Here is a 23,734-nt window from a genome sequence, read left to right on the forward strand (position 1 = left end):
ACCAGGATGGCCAGACCAGAGATAATACTGGACCCCAGAATGGCCAGACCACAGATAATGCTATACACCAGAATGGCCAGACCACAGATGATGCTATAAACCAGAATGGCCAGACCAGAGATAATACTGGACCCCAGAATGGCCAGACCACAGATAATGCTATACGCCAGAATGGCCAGACCACAGATAATGCTATACGTCAGAATGGCCAGACCACAGATAATGCTATAAACCAGAATGGCTACACCAGAGATAATACTGGACCCGGAATGGCCAGACCACAGATGGTGATTTACACCAGAATGGCCAGACCACATATAATGCTATACGTCAGAATGGCCAGACCACTGGTGATGCTATACGTCAGAATGGCCAGACCACAAATGATGCTATAAACCAGAATGGCTACACCAGAGAAAATACTGAACCCCAGGATGGCCAGACCACAGATGATGGTGTACACCAGAATGGCCAGACCACAGATGATGCTATACGCCAGAATGGCCAGACCATAGATATTGCTGAAGACCGGGGCTGCTGGGTCCAATTGGTTGAAAAATTACCCGGATCTGCTGTAGAAATTGGTATATTCTATTTGCTATATATGATGGCTAGAAAGCTAGACACATGTAATTGTAGCAAAAAATAACCATAGGAAATATCAGTGTATTATCACATACATAGACCCAGTTATCCCTATAGTATTACGTCACACTATAGGTATATGACTACGATGAATCCATATTCCACATGTGGTGGATATGGGACCCGGACTACTTTTAAAACGTAAACAAAAAATCAGCTGTTCAGTTCAGAACTTATTTTCAAATCCCTGAAATGCATAAGTGGGAGGGTAATGAAACATAAGGAAATATGGAGTATTCAAATATATGTTTAGAACACAAAATACCGTCGATACTAGAATTTTTAGGAATTTTGTGTTTCTTCGTCGTTGATTTCGATTGAAACGTTTGATTTGTACACCGCTGACATTTTAACGGTAAGCTTATGTTACCGGCATTTTGTGTTGTCTACCTCGTCAAAATTGCCCGTCTCGATGTCCATCAAACAGCATAATAAGCATAGCCGATAACCCAAGACACGTACCAATCATCCCTACAGCAGTAAGAATGTTTTCTGAAGCAACATGGACGGGTTTCAAGTTCAACATCACGATCAATGCTGCCGCGGCAGTCAACCAGTCGTGCCCCCGGCCCGGGGCGAGCCGATGAAGCACAGAGCGTACATTGACGATACTCCGGACTTGAGACTCATCAGAAGAAACGCTATTATATTTTTCAAGAGCGACGAGTTCACAATGTTATCAGTGCATTTAAAGGTGCAAGCTATTGTTTTGTCCATGCATATTGTGCATCACGTTTCCTGTATTGTACCTTGTTGTTGAACTTCCGTCGTCTCGCGTCTGAGCTAAGAAAGACTCGTTGTATGTTGTCTTACCGATTGAGTCAGAGCCGAACACTGTTCTTCATTATATTTAAACACGCTCATTTTATTCGTAAAATATTAAACATACAATTGACAATTTCGTAAAACATAATAATTGTTAATTTTGAAAATTTCATACAAACTTTGCAAAGAAGAATTATTTGAATGATGTTCGAATATTGAAAAAATAACCCGTTCTCGCCATCCGCGGCTGAGTGTCGCGACGTCCTGCTTGTACGTCCAATAATTTCATGAATGAATTTTCACTAAAATTGATGTTATAGTAAGTACCAAATAAATACCTTGCATTAAAAATCCATAGTCTTTCCTATTTCCGCTTGATTCGCACAGAAAAAGCCCTACGAGAGACGCTAATTATCCATAGGAGCAGCCCCGACATGTTGAGCTGACTGCAGTCAAGTCAGCTGTGACCCAGCCACGACCGCATAACACAAGCGTATGAATTCTTGTAAAATACTCCCTCTCGTTTTTCCCAGTAATTATCATTCCTGGAAGGTTTATTCACGGAAAACTGGGTCTATGCATGTGATAAATATATAATCCCCCCGTATTCCTCACTCGTGTGTCTGCGTCGCGGACTCGTGATTCCCCGTGTAGCGGCCGTATCCCCCCTCGCCTACGGCTCGGAGGGATACGGCCGCTACACGGGGAATCACTCGTCCGCGACGCAGCCACACTCGTTCGGAATACGGGGGGATTATATATAAATATCACATCAATTATATTTGCATCAAATAATACAAAGCAGTTGCTTTCCTGAATAAAACAAGAAATAATAGAACGCTTTGTCCTGCAAAAGCTGGTGTAGCCTTAGATTGCAAAATATAGGTCAAATTTTGCCAGTGGATTTCTTCCGCACTGTGCTAAGAGCTACAAAATAATATCACAATACCAGGAATTTTGTTTCGAGGCATTGTCTCAGGTCGAGGCAAGATAGCTGGTTGGAAAGACTGTATCTGATCATGGTTCTTTGAGATTATGATTGATGATGGTGGCAATTCAATTCGAGCACGTATATTTGTGTTCTTTATGTTTTTGTTTCTGTTTGTTACTTCAACACGTTGTAAATCGATGTACGGAATCACTATGCATGCCCATGATCATGTTTATTTGGATTCATAATAAATATAAATATGTGAATATTATTGACAGCTTTATAAACTTCGTAAAATCATACTCAGAACGCCGTGATATGGTCTAATTCAATGAATGTCTCTCAATCATTGTGAAATGAGCTTGCAATTACTGATCGTATCGCTTAAGCAAACTGAATCAAAGTTGTCAAATAGCTATACTATAGCTATAGTACGGCTACTATAGGTATAGTAGAACAAGCTCATTCAAAGGTATACTGCACTGCGATCGCCAGTTTGCACCTTTAGTTAATTTTGAGGGCTATGTACCACGCGGGATATTTCCCGATGGGATAATAATACAGGTAGTAAAACCTGAATAACGACCAGATCAAGTTGTTGAAGAAAATCATGTTATTATCTCTTATATAAACATAATTTTTTTTATAGATTTATAAATAATATCAACATATTCCTAATTTAATGATTACAGACTTCCGACCATCATTACATATGAATTGAGGTGCATGGTTAACAAATTTGCCTTGTTCACCTTTGTATCGTAGACAGTAGCCTGCTTTCTATGTTTGTATAGACAACACAAACAGGTCCTTCAATTCATTCGCCACGGATAAAATCGATACTACAGAATTTGAATCACTGTAACATTTTAAGAAAGAAACACCTTTTTCCGTCATTTGTAGCATAAAACCATGATCACTTGTGGTCTCTTTTAGTACAGCTATTTAACTAAACGCAATCGGCAGGTGTGTCAGTGAAGAGGTCGTTTACACAACTTTGTTGCTTTTCACTTTTGTAAATTCGGCCGCCGCTACAGCTCCTGTAGCAGGGAAGGCCATCTACATGTACAAAGAGACTTGAACTTTTGACAATACTTTCAAATCTTGAAAGAAATCACATATCTTAATAATTTTGTGACACTTTAGTTTAAGATTTGTGACTTTTTGCTCTGATCTGTGATTTTATTGCTGGCTTATGGTTTCATAGTTTCATACTCGTAGTTCACTTTCTGTAACAGCACGCCAATTTTTGATATCTTAAATTACAATTGGAAAGTGCGTTATGCTATTCTCCTTGATTATTCACAGTTTCGATATATGTAGTATACATATAATTACTGAGGACACTTAAGTTTGTAATGTGGCTTTTCGTGTAGATTTCTGTAGTGCTGAATGTTTGATACAACGACAGAAATTCAGTATCAAGTTTACCTTCGTAACATTACCTCAAAACTATTGATGAAGTCCGGGAAAATAAATATATGTATGTATAACTTAGGGCCTCGAGTTTTTTTTATTTTGCGAGGCACGTGGCTCCCATGATTTTTGACCCATGTGTTAAACAAGATTGTTGTTTTATCTGTGACTAGAAAAATTCAAGGTAAAGTTCATTTATCGGAATATATTGTACCAGTCAATCAAGAACTCGTTTGGTAATTTAGTGGTTCTGAAATGTTCCGTAAAATCACTGATATTGTGTATTCAAACCAAATTTTATTTTTCATTTTTCAGGAAATATAGAGCGAAATGTTGAACAGTTAAGCAGAATTTTTGTCTTAGAATGTTACTCGACAGAAATGTTAAACGATGCCTGTTCACCGACATCAATATACTATAAATTCTGCGATGAGAACTATTTCATAAAAATCAGATTTCGTTTTACTCTCTACTTTTATCACCAAGAACTGTAATTTCCCAGAGGGACATCTGTACACTCATATATATATATATATATATATATATATATATATATATATAATATATATATATATATATATATATATATATATATTGAGCACTGTTTTACACGGTGAAAATTTCCGAACTTTATGTATATATATATATATATATATATTATATATATATATATATATATATATATATATATATATATATATATATATATATAATATAGAAATTGCACGGCTGGCGAGGTTGCAAGCAAATAATGCATGATTAAAAAATACTAAAATACTGACCCTGACCGATGGTCCCCTAATATCGTTTACAATGTAAGATTTTGCAAATGTCAGAATACATAATAATTGACAGGAAAAGACGTTGTGCTTATCATCTTCAGTGTATTAATAGTGAGAATACATTGATTTATAGCGAGGCTTTGCCCTTTAGATTTTTAGATACTAATTGTCTAATATACAGCGACAGAAATCTAGTGGTAAGGATATACGTGTTTAACTTCGCCACAAAACTGTTAGAGACCATTGTACGTCTGATGGTCATAATTCCATGATGATGATAATGAAAATCTCTATACAACGTTTGGCTTCGTGCTGTTGTATTCGGGGCACATGACTGTGTGTCTGGCAGAAATCTATACCCAAGTGTTTAGCAAGACTTGATTCAAATAAAAATTGACTTTGCAAACACAAACAAGTGCATTGTTCATCTGTAAGAATAATTGCAATTAAATATTATTTTTCGGAAATTATTCAGCTAAGTTTTGAGCAGTTACATAGAACATGAAAAAATGTCAAACGATGTAAGTTACATCAACAACAATTTGTGATTACGTAACATTTCATAAAAAATCAATCTTGTTTTTGCATAAGTAAATAGATGCTTCTCGACTTGGAAGCATACAGCAAATCTAGCTCGATTTTACAAACGAATTCTAACTCGAATTGATCCGTAACTTTGTCATTGTTTATCATGTACATGTATATTGTTAGGAGAATTGTCAGAAAGCTTGAAGCTGGAAGGCATTGATTTAAGTTGTCGGTTTTTCGAGTTACTGTTCGATTTCAGAAATATTTTGTTCCGTGTCCATTTTTTATCGAGACAGTTTTTATGAACTTACATGTATAGAATAACATCTTTATTGATACCAATACAGCAACTAATCTCTTGATCTCTGGAATGTGCAAATTTTATGTTGTCACTTTTGCTCTTTAGGATTCACAATTCAGTACAATTCAAATAGTTCATATTCTGCTTGAAACTTGTTTCCAATAATTTGTTCTGTTAACCTGCACAAGTCTGTGAATATAATAATCAATATGAAAAAGTTCATCCTTATAGACCCGTTATTTTAACGACATCGTATTATAATATTTTGTAAACTTTGGACATGAAAACATGTGACAAAAGTAAGCATTGACGATTTGCCGTTATAGGGTCCTCTCCCTCAGCTAAAGTAGCAAAGCAAGGAGATAGTTGTGACTATATACCATCTACATTCACATTGGAAGTTAAGAATAATCATGGTTGAAAAACTGTCTTACTGGATCTGGTTTAACCTTGACCATTATTAATCGACATCAAAATTACTTGATCAAACTTGCGTTCACTGAGCTGTTGTGTGTTTACAACTTGATACATTGTGCGAAAAACTTTAATATATTTGGCATATGAAGACTTTGCTATCTGCTGAAAAGTTACATTATTATAGCCTTAAACAATTTTTAAAAGAACCCTGCCACGATTTTCCTTATTTTACTTCAGGGGCACTTGAAAGGTTATTAGTGGTTTTACATATACACTGCATATTATTCCTTTGATTCGAAGTACGCAATTTAAATTGAAGTTTTATAGTTGTTGCATTAATTGTAACAGTCACAAGGGCGAAATATTGTAGGGATTATCTCGTTCATCCATTATTAAGAAAATAATCACCGAGTCACACTCAATGCGCATAGATCGCGCGATATGTTTTTGTACTATTGCCCTTTTGATCAGTGTAGACTGGCACAAAATATATGGAGAAAGTACTTTACAATGATGTCAGGTTACATTATACATCAGGGTATCATAGGTGCCCTTTTTTACAGAAAACGATTCGTTTTCAAGTTCGTTGCAGTGAGTATTTGGTATCCAAACTCGATTCGAAGGTTACCATAGACTCGCTTATTTACAACTTTGCCCTGAGAGTAAACAGACGTAAACAGGTGCAACTACTGAAATGAATACGTTACCCTGGCCGATAGGTCAAATCCCTTCTACGTTGCCATTACCCGATCTCTACTGTCTTTGCTTACACAAACAGGCCAGACTTTAACGAATATTATTATTATTATTATTATTAAAAATTCTTGAAAAACGCACTACACATACGTCACAGTGCGCTGTACAGAACACACAAAAGAATAAGCGATTTTACAAAATACAAGTGTCAGGGATAAAACGCACCACACGAGCAGACCTGCGGTGAAGAAAATGTACCGCAGAGCATAAACAAATCACTGATAATACAGATTAAAAAGATAGGTTTTCAAACCGCGTTTAAAAGACTCAACATTTCTTGCAGTACGAATCTCTACATGTCAGGCAACATATTCCACAACGCTGGCGCACACACTGAAAAGGCTCTCTGGCCGTATGCTTTACTGAATTTTCCGCGAGGTGGAATCAGATGCAACTTGTCTGCAGAACGGAGATCTCTGGAAGGAACATATTGCTCTATCAGCTCTGTCAAATACACAGGTGCAAAGCCTCTGATCAATTTAAAAGTAATTAACATAATCTTGAACTTAATACGTGCTTCAACAGGCAACCAATGTAAATCAACTAGTACAGGTGTAATATGATCAAATTTGCGGGAACGGCTGACTAAACGTGCTGCGGCATTTTGAAGAGATTGCAAACGGTGGAGCTGATCTTTGTTAATTCCATACAAGAGACTATTACAATAATCTAACTGAGATGTTACAAATGCGTGGATCAATGTCTTGGTAGTGTCCTGATCGAGAAGGTTACGGATCTTGCCAATTCTATATAATGAGTAGTAGCCATTTCTACAAACGTGGTTTATATGATCAGACATAGCACCATTCCTGTTTAGAATCGTGCCAAGGTTACGTACAGAGTTTGAAGGGATGACATCAGTGTTGCCGATCCTTAGGCTAGATAGTCCCGTCGCATCAGATTTCAAGCGTGACGAGAAATGGACCACTTCAGTTTTGTCATCGTTCAGAATGAGTAAATTTGACTTCATCCAGCCTACAAATAACATAGACTTGGGTGTCGTCTGCGTACATCATACAATCCAGACCATGGCCTTCGATGACATCCTCCAAAGGTGATGTATATAGTGTGAAAAGGATTGGCCCGAGTACCGATCCCTGTGGCACACCATACTTCATTGTCGAACTGGACGATGTTACATTGCCGACTTTGACACACTGATTGCGATCTGACAGATATGATCGGAACCGGGACAGCACGGTGCCAGTTATGCCAAATCTTGATTGCAGTCTGTGTAATAGAATGTCATGATCGATCGTATCGAACGCAGCCGACAAATCCAACATGATGAGAATGACGTCCATTTTATCGTTTAGGGCGCGCATGATGTCATTATGGACCCGCAATAGAGCTGTTTCGGTGCTGTGGTTAGGACGGTATGCACTTTGGCGCTTTGAGAACAGATCTAACCTGGTAAGATGGCTATGTAGTTGCTGTGCAACAATTCTTTCAAGAACTTTTGAAAGAATGTAAGATTAGACACCGGTCTATAGCTCTTCAGCATGTTTTTGTCCAGGTCCGGTTTTTTCAGGAGTGGCCGAATAATGGCGGATTTGAAGTGAGTTGGGACAATGCCTGTCCGGAGCGAGCAATTAAAAAAGTCAACTAAGAAAGGTGTGAGGGTGTTGACAGATTTCTTGATAATGTCCGATGGTAAGACATCAAGGTCACAAGACTTCGTGGAGGATCGTTTTATGACTGTCTGTACCTGATCGGCTGTAACCGGATGGAAGTCAGTGAATACATGGGGTGGTAGGATATCATGGGAGTCGACCTGTTGAACTAAAAGTCCGTTTCGGAGCTTCGCTACCTTGGATTCGAAGTAGATGAGAAATTCGGATGGCAAGTCCGTGAGAGGTATGTTGTTTGGCAATGCATTAGTGTTACTTGCATTCGCGTTTGAAAGTTCGCCAACTATTCTAAATAGTTTCCTAGAGTCCGCCTCTTGGATACGACGTTGATGGTAACTGGATTTCACGTCATCACAGCGACGAAAGTATTCAGATCGCACGGAGATGAAAATTTGTCGATCTATCTCAAGCTGTGTATTTCGCCATTTCATTTCTAGACGCCGTAGATTTTTCCTGTGTAGTAGGAGTTCCTCGGTGTACCAAGGTGCACGGACTTTATTGATTATAACTTTGGTAGTAACAGGAACAACATCATCTAACACGTCCGTAGCAGTCGCGTGGAAAAAATTTGATAATATTTCAGGATTGGAGTCGAACGGGTAATCAGAGAATTTGGCTGCCAGCTTGACTTGAAAATCATTGATATCCATCTTCCGATAGTTCCGGCGAGAAGTAGTGACTTTGGAGTTCGGTGGACGCTGTACTTTCATGCTGAAATGGACAAGGCTGTGATCGGAGATGAGAGAATTGTCGATTCTGATAGAATGTAAAAACTGGTCAGCTGATCTTGTGATAAGTAAGTCGAGAGTGTGTCCTTTGATGTGTGTTGAACCATGCACATGCTGCTGCAATCCCATCGACTGAAGTAGATTGAAGAGTTTGATAGTGTCCGGTGAAGTGATGTCCTCAAAGTGAAAGTTAAAATCGCCGGCAATAACAAGATGACCTGGTAGAGTTACGGCGCTTTCAAGCAGAGTTGAAAATTCGGAGATAAATTGATTTATAGTTGCGGTATTCTTCGATGATTTTGGTGGACGATAGATAGTAATAATGTTCAGAAGTTGACTGGATGAACGGAGAGTTATTATTAATGATTCAAATGACTGGTATGCGCAGGACTGCTTTTCAACAACTTGAAGATTAGATCTTGATACGACAGCCACACCACCACCTTTCCGTTTAGCCCTAGGTTGCTGGTTTACGTTGTAACCGCTGATCGAAGAATGAAACTCCGCCAGATTGGATCGGACTGACTTTTGATCCAAGTTTCTGTGATTATTAGAATGTCAAGATGTTCCTCGACCAAGGTTGTCGCCACGGCAGCAATTTTCCCGTTCATCGAGCGTGCGTTCCATAGTGCTGCACTCAGCTGTAATTTCTTGAAACAAGTAGAGATCCTTGGGATTTTCACCAGAACGGAGCTCCTTTCATTTTTGGTCGGCGGAACAGTCCTTGGTGTTACAACTGTTTGAATAACGCATTGTTTATTTGCACCCACCTGTTCAGAGATCGGAATCTGCCGTAGTGCCCGTGTCCGAATATGTTCACAAGGCCTCTTTCGATTCCAATGGTCAGTAACAATAGTTGGAATTCGGAACTTGGGTTTTGGGTGTTTCCATCCAGCTTTTCGCCCACGTATACAGTCCGTAAACGAGAGTTCGCGCGAAATGCGTTAACAGTAACGCGACAAATAACAAATTATTACAGGAAACGGCCGTAGGTGGCGTTTAAACAGCAGCAGGATCATCAGCGCGACAGTAACATTTTTGAACGTTAACAGGATGATAAAAGTGTCGTAATCCGATTGGCTTTTTTTCTAAATTACTACTAAGAAAATCCTTTCTAACTGATAGGATGGATATCTGTACCTACATAATGCTTGTGAAGGAGACTCGATAAAACCAGGCTTATTTTCTCATACGTTAGCTTCAGTTGTACAGCCAGACCGTCCTCCGTCTGTTCATTGTAGAAACAATACAATTTCATGGAATGTCCTTAGTAAGTCTTTTGCTCATGTTTCCTATGGTATATAAACCGGGGAAGGAGCCATACATGGATTAAGACTTCCATTAAAAGGGCAATCTTCATTTTTAGTCTTTCCACCACACTGGAACATAATGTCCCGGGATGCTACTCTCTTGAAGATGCACTTTAAAATACATTATATTACCATGCCCTGCCTGTCGCATTTTGATTGGTCGAGCTGAACCACGTGACTGGCCACAAATACACAGTAATGGTTTGTTTACATGCCCGTGAATATGAATAATAAGATTAACAACTCAAAGTATCGTAACTTTACTGTTCAAACGTAAATCATAATCAATCACAAATAAAATGGAGCACTTTGACATATAGGTCAAGTTGAGATACGTTTTTCTGAAAACACCTCCGGATTTGCCAATTTTTTACAGCGCGTGTGACAGACGTCGCGTATTGCTCAGTTTCTGGGGCCCAGTTGTCGTTCGCTCCTGAAATTTTCGGAAATTTTGATGGTTTTCTTGGGTTCGCCGATAATATAATTGAAATTATATAATAATATAATGGGCTCGAGGAAAGCCAAATTAACGGGCTTGGCAAGCCTCGCCCGTTAATTTTGGCTTTCCTCTCACCCTTGCCCACAAATAAACGTTAATGGTCAGCGCGTCGCCCGTTATTTCTATAGTAAATTATATTTCAATGAACACTAGGTCCTGATATCAAAAGAATGTCAAGCCTCATTTACAGCCATAGCATTGATATTCACATTGTTCTTCAAATCTGTTGAGGTTGCTATAGAGGTCGTTCCATTTCGTTCATATTTGCATATAGAGATTACTATTTCGCGATGTAACTTCACGAGCACATGATTTCTACACATGATGGTTTTGTTATGTATCAGTTAGGCCTATAGTGTACTGTATGAACTATATAGTCTAGTCGGAAGGTAGGGTTCCCATGCACCCCATGGATGTATTTTTTTAACCTTTTTTTTAACATTTTTGTAATCCTTAGAATGATGTTCCCAAAATCAAATAGTGTCCCATGGGGTTCATTTGGCGCCATCTTTGCCGCCATCTTGGCCGCCATCTTGGATTTCAACAATGGGGTAGGAGTCACGTATTTACCGCTCGACGGAAACAGGAACAATAAAATACTATAAACGTCACATTTTTACAAAGCCAAGATCATGGCCTTTTCATTGATATATAACTTAATAGGGATAAATAATATTCGAACGTCGATTAGACTTTATATCGGCCATTGACCATAAATCGTACCACCAATAATTAAGTTCCCGTTCCTCCAAACAATTTTTCATAAGGTATTTATATATTATTTGGAAGAACTCAGTGCAATAACAAGAAAAACAACATTAAAAGTATGTGTCTTGAGATTTAGTGGACGCTTGAGCTTGTTTTCTTATTACGCGGTATGCCATATATCCGTGTGTAACATAAGGGGTAGGGGTAATGTTTTCCTTTCTGTTTCGAATCATGAACGATGAAACCATAAAAATGTTACATGTTTTGAAATTGCTGCATCAGGCCTTTCTAGAAATATATAGATTTATGGGGAAAAGTTGCATATTTAAAAGTTACAAAGTTTAAACCTTTCAGTTTGTGTCGATTTTAAGTGATTTTTAAGAACGAAATTACAACATATGGGGTAGGGGTAATGTTTCCCTTTCTGCCTCGAATCATGAATTATAAAACCATATAAATGTTATACTGTTTGAAAGCTCTGAAATGGGCCTTTCTAAACATGTATAGTTTTATTGGGAAAAGTTGCATATTTGAAAGTTACAAAGCTTAAGCCTTTCAGTTAGTATCAATTTTAAGTGATTTCTTTGAACAATATGAACTTTACAGTTAGTCCGTTGGCCAGGTATCGAAATCATCCCCTCTAAGCATTTTACCCACTATGATTTTCTGTTAGCTAGTATTCTCAGCTGTCATAATCTGCTTATTTTCCATTTAACTGATGGTGTGTAAGAGTGTAACGACTTATTTTGTAGGGGCTGTCACGCCCTCAGTAGTAAAATAGGAATGGGTTAGGGGTAACATATTTACCGCTAGTCGGAAACAAAAACAACAAAGTACCATAAACAATACATTCTTAGAAAGCCCAGATAATCCCCTTACCATTGGTATACAACTTAATGGGGATAAATCAATATTCAAACATCGATTAGGTTTTATATCGTCCATGAAATGTAAATTGTAAAATTTGCTTAATTTCAAACCCAATAATTAAGTTCTTGTTCCTCCAAACAATTTTACAAGGTATTTATATATTGTTTTAAAAAACTTAATGCAATAAAGAAGAAAACAATGTTGAAAGTGTGTATCTTGGGATTTAGGAGCATGCAGAATATGTAGTATGTCACATACCTCTCTGTAATAGACTTATGGTTTGCTTTGCGTTGAGGAAGAGAATCCTAACAAGAGTAACCCGTAGCTTCTAGTCGGTTACTGTGACCAACTCGTTTTGGAAGCAATGGCCGACTGGTTTTGTGTGAGGCCTAGCAGCTAGGCGATGTTGCCGTGAGTGTGTGGGGGTTCGAATCCCGTTTGGGTTATAGTATAATTTATATTTCTAGCTAATTTTTGTGCCTTGTGCTTCGTGTGTTGTTTGTGGAGTCCCTGTGGACTTGTGTTTGAATTTATTTTTCTGAGTTTTTTCGTCGTATTATGTATCGGAGTCTCATTCTCAGTATGAATTCATTTGTGTCTTCTAGGAGATTGATTCTTTTTGGACCTTTTGATGTTGGAATTAATTTCAAGCCTTTGCAAAGAGCGTTCATTTCTATAATTGTTTGATTTGTGTGAAGAAAGATTCTTAGTAAATCCATTTTTTGTTGGTCACTGTGTTTCGTTTATGTTTGGTATGTTGTAATATTGTGTTTGAGATATTTTGTTTGTCATTTTGTGCATTTATTTTTGCTTTTTTAGTTTTATTACGCTTTCTGTTTCTGAGTTTTTAACACAATTTCGTGTGTGATCATGTTTTGCCATTGTGTTTCGGTAGTGCTATTTAAACCGGTGTGTGGGATATAAAAGGCCCCCAACTCATTGAAAATTCATAATGACGCTTGAGTGACAACTGGCAATAGCTAGGTAGACCGCTCCCTTAAAATCAGCCTAAACGATTCTCAAACAAAAATTATTAGCAAACACCAAGGCCATACAGGTATCCGCAAAGTTTCACAAAGTTTTTTAAAACTACGACGACTTGGGGAGAAATCGCTTCTGAACAAAGGGAATGGCCCTCAAAAGGCAGTTGTTCCATGAAGCAAACAATTGTCAATCATTCGGTGACGCGCAGAGGTGTAAACTGGTCAAACATTTGCTGTGCATACGAGAACAATTACGATGTAAACAAACCATAAGTATGCTTAGAGTTATATCAGCGGGCAAAGGATGAAAACTTTGTGTAAATTGTCATAAACTCTTTTGCTAGCATTTATGGTGCAATGACATCACGAAAGTGAACCATTTTCAGACGTGACTTAGCAAGAGGACTATACTGGTAGTACGATGTATTCTTGCGAAAAGCGCGTAAACTTTTTAAAACAAAACTGTAGGCAGAGTCTGTAGTTTGAACCGAGAATGACATCAAAAACAACCTTCAAGCCTCCATAGCCTCCGTAGCCTCCCATGATCAATTTAATTATAGTCAGTTGAAAGATCCACGTTTTTAACAACTTCCAAATCTACAGTCGAACTTGACGGAACCGAACAGTTGGTTTGGATGTATATGCTGGCCACGAAAACGGCCGTTTTTACACGTGGAAGTGACATGTCGTGTTCGGAGAGCTGGTAAGGTTTTGACATACCAATTGCTACGAAAATAAACATAACTCGTGATGAGTTGTCGATGTCACCCGCCAAGCAACCGAGCAGCCGACCGTTATTGCTATTACACAGGTATCGTGGTACACGAGATTCAAGGAAGTATCGACCCGTACGTAATGTTGTGAACTTCCTTTATTTTCTGATTTTAATAGCGATCGGTCATGACGTCGCCGTTTACTTATTTCCTACCAATTTTCCTGACATGTTCCTCCTTCCATGCCAAGGTGGATACAGTTTAGTCAACATTCATCGGTAATTCACCATACGAAATTGCCAATTTCGGGTTATTTGTAATTTTTCTATAAGTTTTTTTACTTTTTTGATAATTATTCGACTTTGTACGGCGCCAATATTCCGTATGTACATGGCGGTCAGTAGCCGAATCATTCACATAATGAACGTTGATATGGCCTGAAACTTCGGTAAATTCATTCAAGCAAACTCTTGTTTGATTAAGGTGATAGTTTTCCTTTCTTTCTTATTTCGAGTATTTGCCATGGCATAACTGGAACGAACCACGAAACGAAGGCTGTACGTATCTATATTAGTCCGAGCCTGAGCGTGATCTGAGAGCAAACAGATCCGCAGATAATGCGAACGATCGCAACCGTTACCAACAGACTCATTATGCAGAGCCATGCCCCAAAACGCCCAACCAAACTTGGCACTAATCATGATCCCAGTCCTTTTCGAGCCGGGCTTTAAGGGAAGTGCGGTGGCCTTTGAAAGACCCTTTGGTTTGGTTTTGTACCGTAGTATAGGAAGAAAACCCGACCTATCGTCGTTGCTGTGAATGTTTGTGTTGTTTTAGCCTCTTTTTTGCCTATTTGAAGAATCGTCTTTGCAGCCTTCCATCCTGCGTTCTGTGTAGCGAGTGTCTTCGATCTCTCTCTTAAGTTTGTGATGTACAACTGTCTTGTGTCCCGGTGCTTTATTGGGTGTAGAGGTAAATAGTTAGAGATGAGGGTGATTGGTTGCCACAGTGTCTTTCCAGGTGTTGCCACTTTTGAAGGAATTCAACACTCGGTATTTTGGCCTGGTAAGTATTCTTTAAGGTGTACCTGTAGGCTACATGGTACTGAATAGGGGCCACTTAGGTTTCAACACATTCGATACTCTTGGCTTTCGCTTATACCCCGTTGTATGAGTAACTGGGATCGGAAATGGGAAAGGCTTAATTAATATCCATCTTTGCTGATATTAATTCTCGTTTTGCTTACAGATGGCCACCTCTACTTGTTTCGGTGAAAATTTGACTTTCAATTGGACAAAACATTGAGTATGACTTTCTTCTGTGTGTTATTTAGGCCTATGAAAATATGAAAATTTTATACATGTTGTTGTCAAATATCTCAAATCTTAGATTGTAAGAGATAGGCTTAGGATTCCCTGTAATCATACAAATGAGTCAGTGGGAATTTATTGGAGTAGATTACAGTAATCGAAGAGAATGGTTGACACTATAGAAAGACTTATCTCGGACTGCGGGGACCTAACTATGAAAGAACAGCACAGAATACTTGCCCAATGTATGAACTGTTCATGTGTAGTACAGGCAGTACTGTACAACATGGAATGTAAAACATACAAATCAAAGAAGTGGCAAATTTTCTCAACTTTTCACAAAGTTTATATTCCATCATTACTATCAGGATTAGGATTTTCCCAATCTATAATAAGCTTTAACTTGATTACACCTTGATTCAGCATGACTAATATTTTGCATTTGCCACGCAACCAGCCATGCCCGTCCCTGGGATCGCGAACAATGCCTTTAACGAAGCTTTTGAACGCTTTTTGTGAATTGTGTAAGAATGTCCTCTCTGTGGAGTATAATGTGTGAAGCCGTTGTCTAGCTCGCTTGACTCTGATGATTATGTTGACTTCTTTTTTTCTCAGCTGCTGGTGGCTGATCTAACTCGAAAGTTAGATCAATCTAGTCTCTCTGATTCGATCATGCTGGTGGGAATGGTATCTTCAAGCATTGACCCTGAAACGTCCGTTTTTAGGGTCTTTGCTTCAAAGACGTCAGGGTCTAACATTGGTTAAATGTCATCCATGATAAGAAACTAATGATAGATTCACTCACAAGGCTTTTTAAACATTGAGGTGTTAATGGGAATCAGTGTGCGAAATTAAGAGAAAATAGCTTCAGGTTATAAGGGCCTGCACCAAGCCAAAGCTTCAGGTCCTTACAGAAAACTGCCGGTCCTCAATAAATGCAGTTGTTAACGCCCATTAAAGTTAACACTCTCTCGACTAATACTATGCTTTTGAATGTTGTAATATTTATTTTTTCATGTCCTTTTATCAACACAAAAGGACTATTGTTCACATAGATTGCAGAATAGTGTAAGTGAATGCATCATTCAGCTACATGATCTGGAATCTGAAAAAAGATCACAGCCCTCATCTTCCTCACTGTCATGCGCACACATTTATCAATGTTTTCCACCACGGGGGGAGACTATGGGACTAACAGGAGAATTTGACTTTTTTTCTAGCCATGTCGAATCCCCCACTTTCGGACCATAAAATGATGTCAAACACCCAGGAGCCGGCGAATACAGGCTCATGCACTGACTACGTGTGGGTGATGAAAGCGAGACAGTTTGTCTCTCATGACAGTCTATGGGAGATGATGTTCTCTACATGGCTGTGTAAAATTGTACACTACACCAGGGCATGTGATATTGTGATTTGAAAATGGTTGGCGAGCTGAAAATCACTTCTGAAATTAGCCAACGTGAGTGGTAGAGGAGTGAGTGAATACCTTAGTACCCTGAAAACGGTCACGAGTAAGGAGTAAGGGGAGTGTGTGAATAATTTTTTATGCAAACATTGATCACTACGTCTTTTTAATTGTAATGTAAAACAGAAGGAAGAAAATACTTGGTATGTATTTTGATATGACGTATGGCTTACTTTCAAAATTTTTCAAAAAATAAATGTGCTTAAATGTGGCCTCTGTTGCATTCATGAAGAAACAGGTGAAGTTATACTTTTAATTAAAAGGACAAGTATCGTAACTTTTTTCTCGATTATAGAAATTGCAGACAACATGAATGGCACACGTCGCCACTCGCGGAAATGAATGCATATTTTCTGATTGAAAAGTTTTGACTGAGCGATTGCTGGGTCCCATCGCCTTTTAAAATGATTCTGAAAAGTTTGACAGACACTCTATACTGCTGAAAACGATCGCGACACGATCAGTTAATGATACCGTAAAATCTTAAAAGACGTAATTTTTTGCGATATTTAGGCGTACAGCCCAGGATGACGGAGAGTTTTGCATGCCTGTCGTAAAACGGTATACATCGAAACAATTTGAAGCCCTACTCTCGGCCTCTGATAGTATACACGACAAAACTGTTATGATAAGGCCGCTCTGTTCTATAAAATGTACACTTGTTATCACGTCGATATATCGTGCTAACAGTCGGTCTTGTGAACTTTGGTTGAAGACCAACCACGGGCGTCCTGGAACAATAAAAGCAAAAGATGGCATATGCGACGCCCTCAACGACCATCTGAAGTGTACGTTTCGTCTTTAGGTGTAACTATGGACGCGCGCGCGTTCGTTCGACGAAGATCTGAGACTAGTCGACTGTTCATGCTGTTTCGTCTTTAGGTGTAACTATGGTCGCGCGCGCGCGTTCGTTCGACTTGTCTCACGTAAGCGAGTGAGAAGGTTTTAGATATACCAGGGTATGAAACACATTTTCAGCCTTCTCCCATATAGCCTATATAGACCTCGAAATACGCCACCCCAATCACAGTTTACGTTTTAGAACACAAAGAAAACTAACGTGCAGCTGTTTATTTTTCACTAGTTAGGCGAACATTCGAGAGAATGGTGAAATAATGTGAGTCACTTTTTCTCGGTACGTGCGTTACCAAACTTCGTTTTACGGTAAATCGGACTGTCGCAAATTAACCGCAAAACGTCATCTTGAAGAACGGCGTCGTTCAATTTCGCGCGACTGCATCAGTGTGTGGCATGGTGGCAGCATGACACAGCACGGGGTGTCGGATCGTCTACCGTTTTCGTCCGGTACTCGGAATATACAGCTAAGTAGATTTATTGTTAGTCTGTTAGATAATGTACCATTGTTATTTATCAAGTTTCTGGTAGGTGGATTAGGTTTTTCAGTCATTTTTATCGCATTTTTTCAACTTCGATTAGTTGGGTAATGAACAGTCTCATGCGATGGCATGGTTCTGCTGACTGCTGTGTACAGTGTCGATGTGTCATTAGGGGCCCAAGCCGACCGGCTGGGACCCTATTGTTATTGCTCAAGTTCTACTACTTCCTCTTCTTCCTCTTTTTCTTCTTCTTCTGCCGATTCTTTGTCGACCTAGATCTCTAAAACGGCTGAACGAAAACTTCTCAAATTTGCAGGGCTAGTAGGTATCAATTAGTACTCGTGCACCTGACCCTTGAAATTTTGATTGGTCACGTGACCTGGTGGCCATATTGGATTTTCCAAAAACCTAAAAATGGCTTCTCCAGAAGACCTAGGGGTCTAGTCGATTTGAAATTTTTTGTACAGTAAGCATGACCTAAGGTCTTTAGAATTTGCAAATAAAATCGCATGCGGTCACGTGACCTTGGCCACCATATTGGATTTTCTAAAATAGTCATTTAATCTTTAAAAATCTTCTTCTCCAGAACCGAAACATCGATTAAGCTCAAATTTTACTCATGTCATCCTTACAGTGATCTCTTTTAAGTTTGCAAAAGACATTTTGATCGGTCACGTGGTTTGGCCGCCATATTGGATTTTTTGAAATCACAATTTAATCTTTAAAAATCTTCTTCTCCAGAACAAATTCACCAATTGAACTAAAATTTAATAAATGTCATCTACAGTGTGATCTCTTTCAAGTTTGCGAAAAGCGTTTCGATTGGTCGCGTGGTTTGGCCGCCATATTGGATTGTGCAAAAAATCGTAATTTAATCTTTAAAAATCTTCTTCTCCAGAACCAAAACACTGATTAAGCTAGAATTTTACTCATGTCATGCTTACAGTGATCTCTTTCAAGTTTTGAAAGGAGTTTTGATCGGTCACGTGGTTTGGCCGCCATATTGGATTTTGCAAAAATCGTAATTTCATCTTTAAAAATCTTCTTCTCTAGAACCAACACACCGAGTAGACTGAAATTTTACATGTATCATCTATTGTAATATCTCTTTCAGGTTTGTGAAAGGCATTCGGATAGGTCACATGGTTTTGCCGCCATATTTGATTTTGCAAAACTCGTAATTTAATCTTTTAAAATATTTTCCTCCAGAACCAATACACAGATTGAACTAAAATTTTACACTCATAATCCCTAGTGGTAGTTCTTTCTAATTTCCGAAAGGCGTTTGGGTCAGTCAGGAGGTTTGTTCGCTGTAGTGGATATAGCGAAAATCGCAATTTAATCCTTAAAAATTTTCTTCTCAAAAACCAACACACAGTTTTAACTGAAATGTTACTTCATATCTTTCTTAGTGCGAGCACTTTCAAGTTTGCGAAAGGTATTTGGATTGGTTAAGTCGCCCCAATGTTCATAACGCAGCAGTTTAAAACCTCGTCAGTCAGAAGATCGATCAGTGATGTATGTTATATTGTACACTTGAGAGTCAAAGACGGAACAACAGACTGCAATGCCCGCTGTCAAATTCAACTAGCAGTCGCACGAACCCTAATCTCGGCCCCCTTGTGTATACTAACTTCAGCGCCCAGGTTTTGTACGCCATGATGACGTTGTCAAGTTTACTGCCACGGAAGTACTTAGAAGAGTGTGCCACTAACTTTAGGGGTGGCCGACTGCTGTGATTGACTGAAATAGAGCGGGACAAGGTCCTGCCACAATTACTGGGGTCTACACACAGCTGTTTTGTGAGTGTCAAGGATCATAAATGAAGCTATTCGGGTAATTTTGTATGTTAGGTGTCTGAATGCACGCTCACTTGTTCATCACGAATAAAAAAGTAAGATATATGACATTGCAAGGTGTGGTGATTTTTTTATGTTTCTCTATCTGACATGCATGGAGTGGCCCTGGTGTGTTGTGTAACTGAGAGCATGTAGCTGATTAAAATGTCAACAAGACCACATCAAAATTGCTGATACACATCGATTAAAACAACACCTTGTGTAATGAAGTTTGTGGTGACGTTGAGATCTAATTGAAACTAAAATGTCAATATTATGAAGTAAGGGTATGATAAACATTATAGGCTGTTTGTCATAAACATTTTGAAATCGGAAAGTGAGAAGTAAAATACTTGTAGAAAAATGTATTGCGTCACTGTTGCTGAAATAACAGGCTATCGACTCAATGCCTGCGATTTGAAAAATCGTCACTCACAGCCTGCAGGTAAAATGGTTAATCAGAGCTGGACGCTCTTGCCATTGTTCTAGGTCTAATTAGGTGCGACCATATCAGTTGTTAGTGTAGCTGTTCAGAATGTTTGTTTGCGCAGCTTATTACAGTGGAAACACTCAGTAAATATGCACTTCCTCAATTCCAAGGTTTGAATATTTAAGCACGTGGACTTGAGTGACACCAACGTTCGAAACAACAATGCTAGAAACTTTTGCTCCAAGTACCACTACTGTCACTTATTCAGTTTCAACGATCAACTCCATGAGTAATTTAGAACGTTCTTGTGTATGTTATCCAAACACTCTACATTAGGTGCCATACAATAAATTCTTTGTTTGCCGTTCGCGTGCTGGTAGGATTTTCAATGGACGAAATCTGAAAAACAAACATAAATCGCCTGCTGGAAAATAAGGTGCGTTGTGGCCTTCCTTTGTTCGCAATGACGCAGGCAGTGTTTCCGCTGCCTGCTCGCAAAATCGCAAATGCGAGAAAAAAGTAGCGTTTGCCGAGAAGATTTCGGCAAAAATTACGTCATCACTTTGTCTCTCCACGCGCTGTCCTGCATTCAACTTGAGAAGTAATACTTTATCTCTGTGCATCCCTGACCTTATGCGTCAGAAGATCGTATTTGTAACACATACAGTAATGAATAAAATTGTTACGAAATAGCTAACAAACCAAAAGTACCCATGTTTACCATGACTATTGACTAAGATGTTACTAAGTTTTGGGTTGGACAACTTCGCACAATGTACCTACAGATTGCTCCGTGCACTGTGCAGTAAAATGTCGTCACAGGCGTGCTGTTTACTTGGTAGTTTGTATGAGTGTAGTTTATGCTACGTTCCGACGTTCTCTTCCGTAGAACGTCAGAACATAGCATAAACTACACTTTATACCTAGCTCTGCATGACAGGGCTGTGTGTTACCGGCGTTATACGATGTGGTGGGAGGCCGTATAACGCCGGTAACACACAGCCCTGCCATGCAAACAGCACGCCTGTGAGTGTCATCATCAACACTGAAGGATCGTAGTGACGGTGAAACTAAGCAAAAACGGCAAACTTTCGTTTTTGACTTTAGGCAGCTCCCCCAATATTGGGAGAAAGCACCCCTAACACAGGTTGTAAGCGCAAGTAAAGCTATGAAATGGAAAGAAAGATTATGATCAGAGCCGGGGATCAGAGTAGGAAAGTCGACTGGAATTTGCAAAGTTAGGAACGGCATGTTTAAAAGCATACGGCTTTTTTTCAACGTAGAGCGAGTAAGGCACTCCTGAACGGCGAAAATGTTGGTGGTGTATTGCTGCCAACAAGAAAATATCTGTACTGACGTTAGGAACTTGTGTGAATTGGCAAGAATTTTCAGTGTATTGTGACGTGATATTGTAAACAGATTTTCAGAGAAGGCGCTCGCTCGTCCGCAGAGTACAGTCGACGTACTTCCGCATTCATATTGTGCAAATGTGCAAGTCTTGTCGCGATATTTGAGCATTTAACTTGACCGTCAGTGAAACAAAATGATGTTTCTCCATATCAAATCATTATGTGTTTTATATTTTAGGGTTCTCTTTACGTATTAGACATGAACATTTGGATATATGATCCGTGATTTTCGCGATCCGTGGCATGATTCATATCAAGCTGGCCGTGAATAGGCACTGACGTTTTTGATGATGACCCCTGACCCAAGTGTCATCGATGCGCTGTGCGCTGCCAGTGTCCGAGCATCGCTTGATAAATTCATAGAGCTACCAAAGCTCCATGCTAAATTCAAGCGTAAAGCAAATTTATCGAAAGTCTATAATGCACACATTTCTCAAGTCTAAGAGTATTTACTTTTGAACTGCTATGAGAATGGATATCTAATTCGTTTGAAAAACTGGTATGCAGAAGCAGGTTTCGTGCCGTTGTCTATATAGCGATATGTGCAGTACAGCATTGATAGCGATTACAGGTTTGTAACTATTAAATATAGCTGCATCGCATCATACGCCTAACTTTTGCCTCAGAACTAGTATTATTGGACACTTAAAAGGAGGATTCGTACTTAAGGCTGTTATGATTTGTTCAGCTACCCACTCTTCTTACTGCAAAACTTGTAATCTTATAAAAGAGACTGTAGTTTCAACTTTTGCCACGATGTTTAGCATTTGTTCCTGAGTAACAACTCCATACTTTGTTATTGCCAGTAACTTTTGCATTTTAATATTTGGAATTTTCAGGTTTTGAAGAACACCTTTTTGTTCTACCCAACATTTTGAAATTCATAGTGTACAGGTCATTAAAACAACTAGTACAACGCCAAGAAAAATAAAACGTTTCTTTCTTATTCTAGACATATTTCAAAAATGATGTGGTGACGAGGGTTTCTTTTTTCATTCTTCAATCAACAACGCAGGAAAAAATGACAACATCATGATGTATGCAGAGACAAATTTACAGCAGCGTTGCTTTATTATTTTTGTAGCAGCAACAGTTCAGCGGTTTAAGTGCAGCATTTGCACAGTTTTCACAGAGTAATACAAGAGTGAAATATGTATACAGTTCTAATCTGAATGTTAGTGTCAATTATTTGTACGGTTCTGTTTTATAAATGCACTATCGTGAGTTTTTTTTGCAGTTTTTTTTTCATGTATTTCCTCATTAGCAGAAAATAGGACGCAGAGGAAGAAAAAAAAAACTTTATTTTTCTTGTCATCACATCAGTCTGTATGGCTGACAAGTGACCACACAATTAATGGACTTTTATTGTAATACTATTTCCCATTTGTCTATGACACACACTTTTTAAAGTCATGTAAATGGGAAATGGGAAAATGATCTTTGACACGAAATTTTTATGTATGACAACTAGTTCAAGGATATATCAACACATAGGACACATGGTAAATTTACAGAATGAGCTAGGATGGTATACATCAATTTGGCTTAAAATGCTGGTTCGCCTAGACATAAAATGATGTGGTAAGGCAGGAATTTGGTACTGTAATTTTTTTATTCTTCAATCAACAACACGGAGTTAAACATGACAACATCATAGGAATGTACGCAGACTGCACAGCAGTGTTGCTTAATTATTTGTGTATAACAACAGTTCTTTGATTGACTTAAGCGCAGCATTTGCACAGTTTTAACAGCGCAATATAAGAGTTACATATGAGTACAGTTCTGAATGGAATATAAGTGTCAATTATTTTTTTAAGCTTCTGTTTTATACATATACTATCGCCGAGTTTTTTGTGTTTATTTTTTTAAAATTATTTCCCCATGAGCAGAATAAAGGCTGACGCGGCGGATCTGAATTGACGGGCACGAGGATGACAGACAAACTTTTTATTTTTC

The 23,734-nt window shown here is 38.7% G+C and overlaps 1 protein-coding gene across 1 annotated transcript; it reads right to left on the reverse strand.

Moving 5' to 3' along the window:
- Nucleotides 1-7,946: 7,946 nt before the first annotated feature.
- Nucleotides 7,947-9,029, reverse strand: LOC139134224 (uncharacterized). Its single transcript, XM_070701137.1, has one exon. It carries the CDS (start codon nucleotides 9,027-9,029, stop codon nucleotides 7,947-7,949), a length of 1,083 nt encoding a protein of 360 aa, XP_070557238.1.
- Nucleotides 9,030-23,734: the final 14,705 nt, after the last annotated feature.

The sequence above is a fragment of the Ptychodera flava genome, chromosome 6 (assembly GCF_041260155.1).
Source record: "Ptychodera flava strain L36383 chromosome 6, AS_Pfla_20210202, whole genome shotgun sequence".
NCBI lineage: Eukaryota > Metazoa > Hemichordata > Enteropneusta > Ptychoderidae > Ptychodera > Ptychodera flava.

Bases quoted from the DNA above. Each gene is read 5' to 3' on its own strand.
- LOC139134224 (XM_070701137.1), bottom strand. From the start codon at position 9,029: ATGGGATTGCAGCAGCATGTGCATGGTTCAACACACATCAAAGGACAC.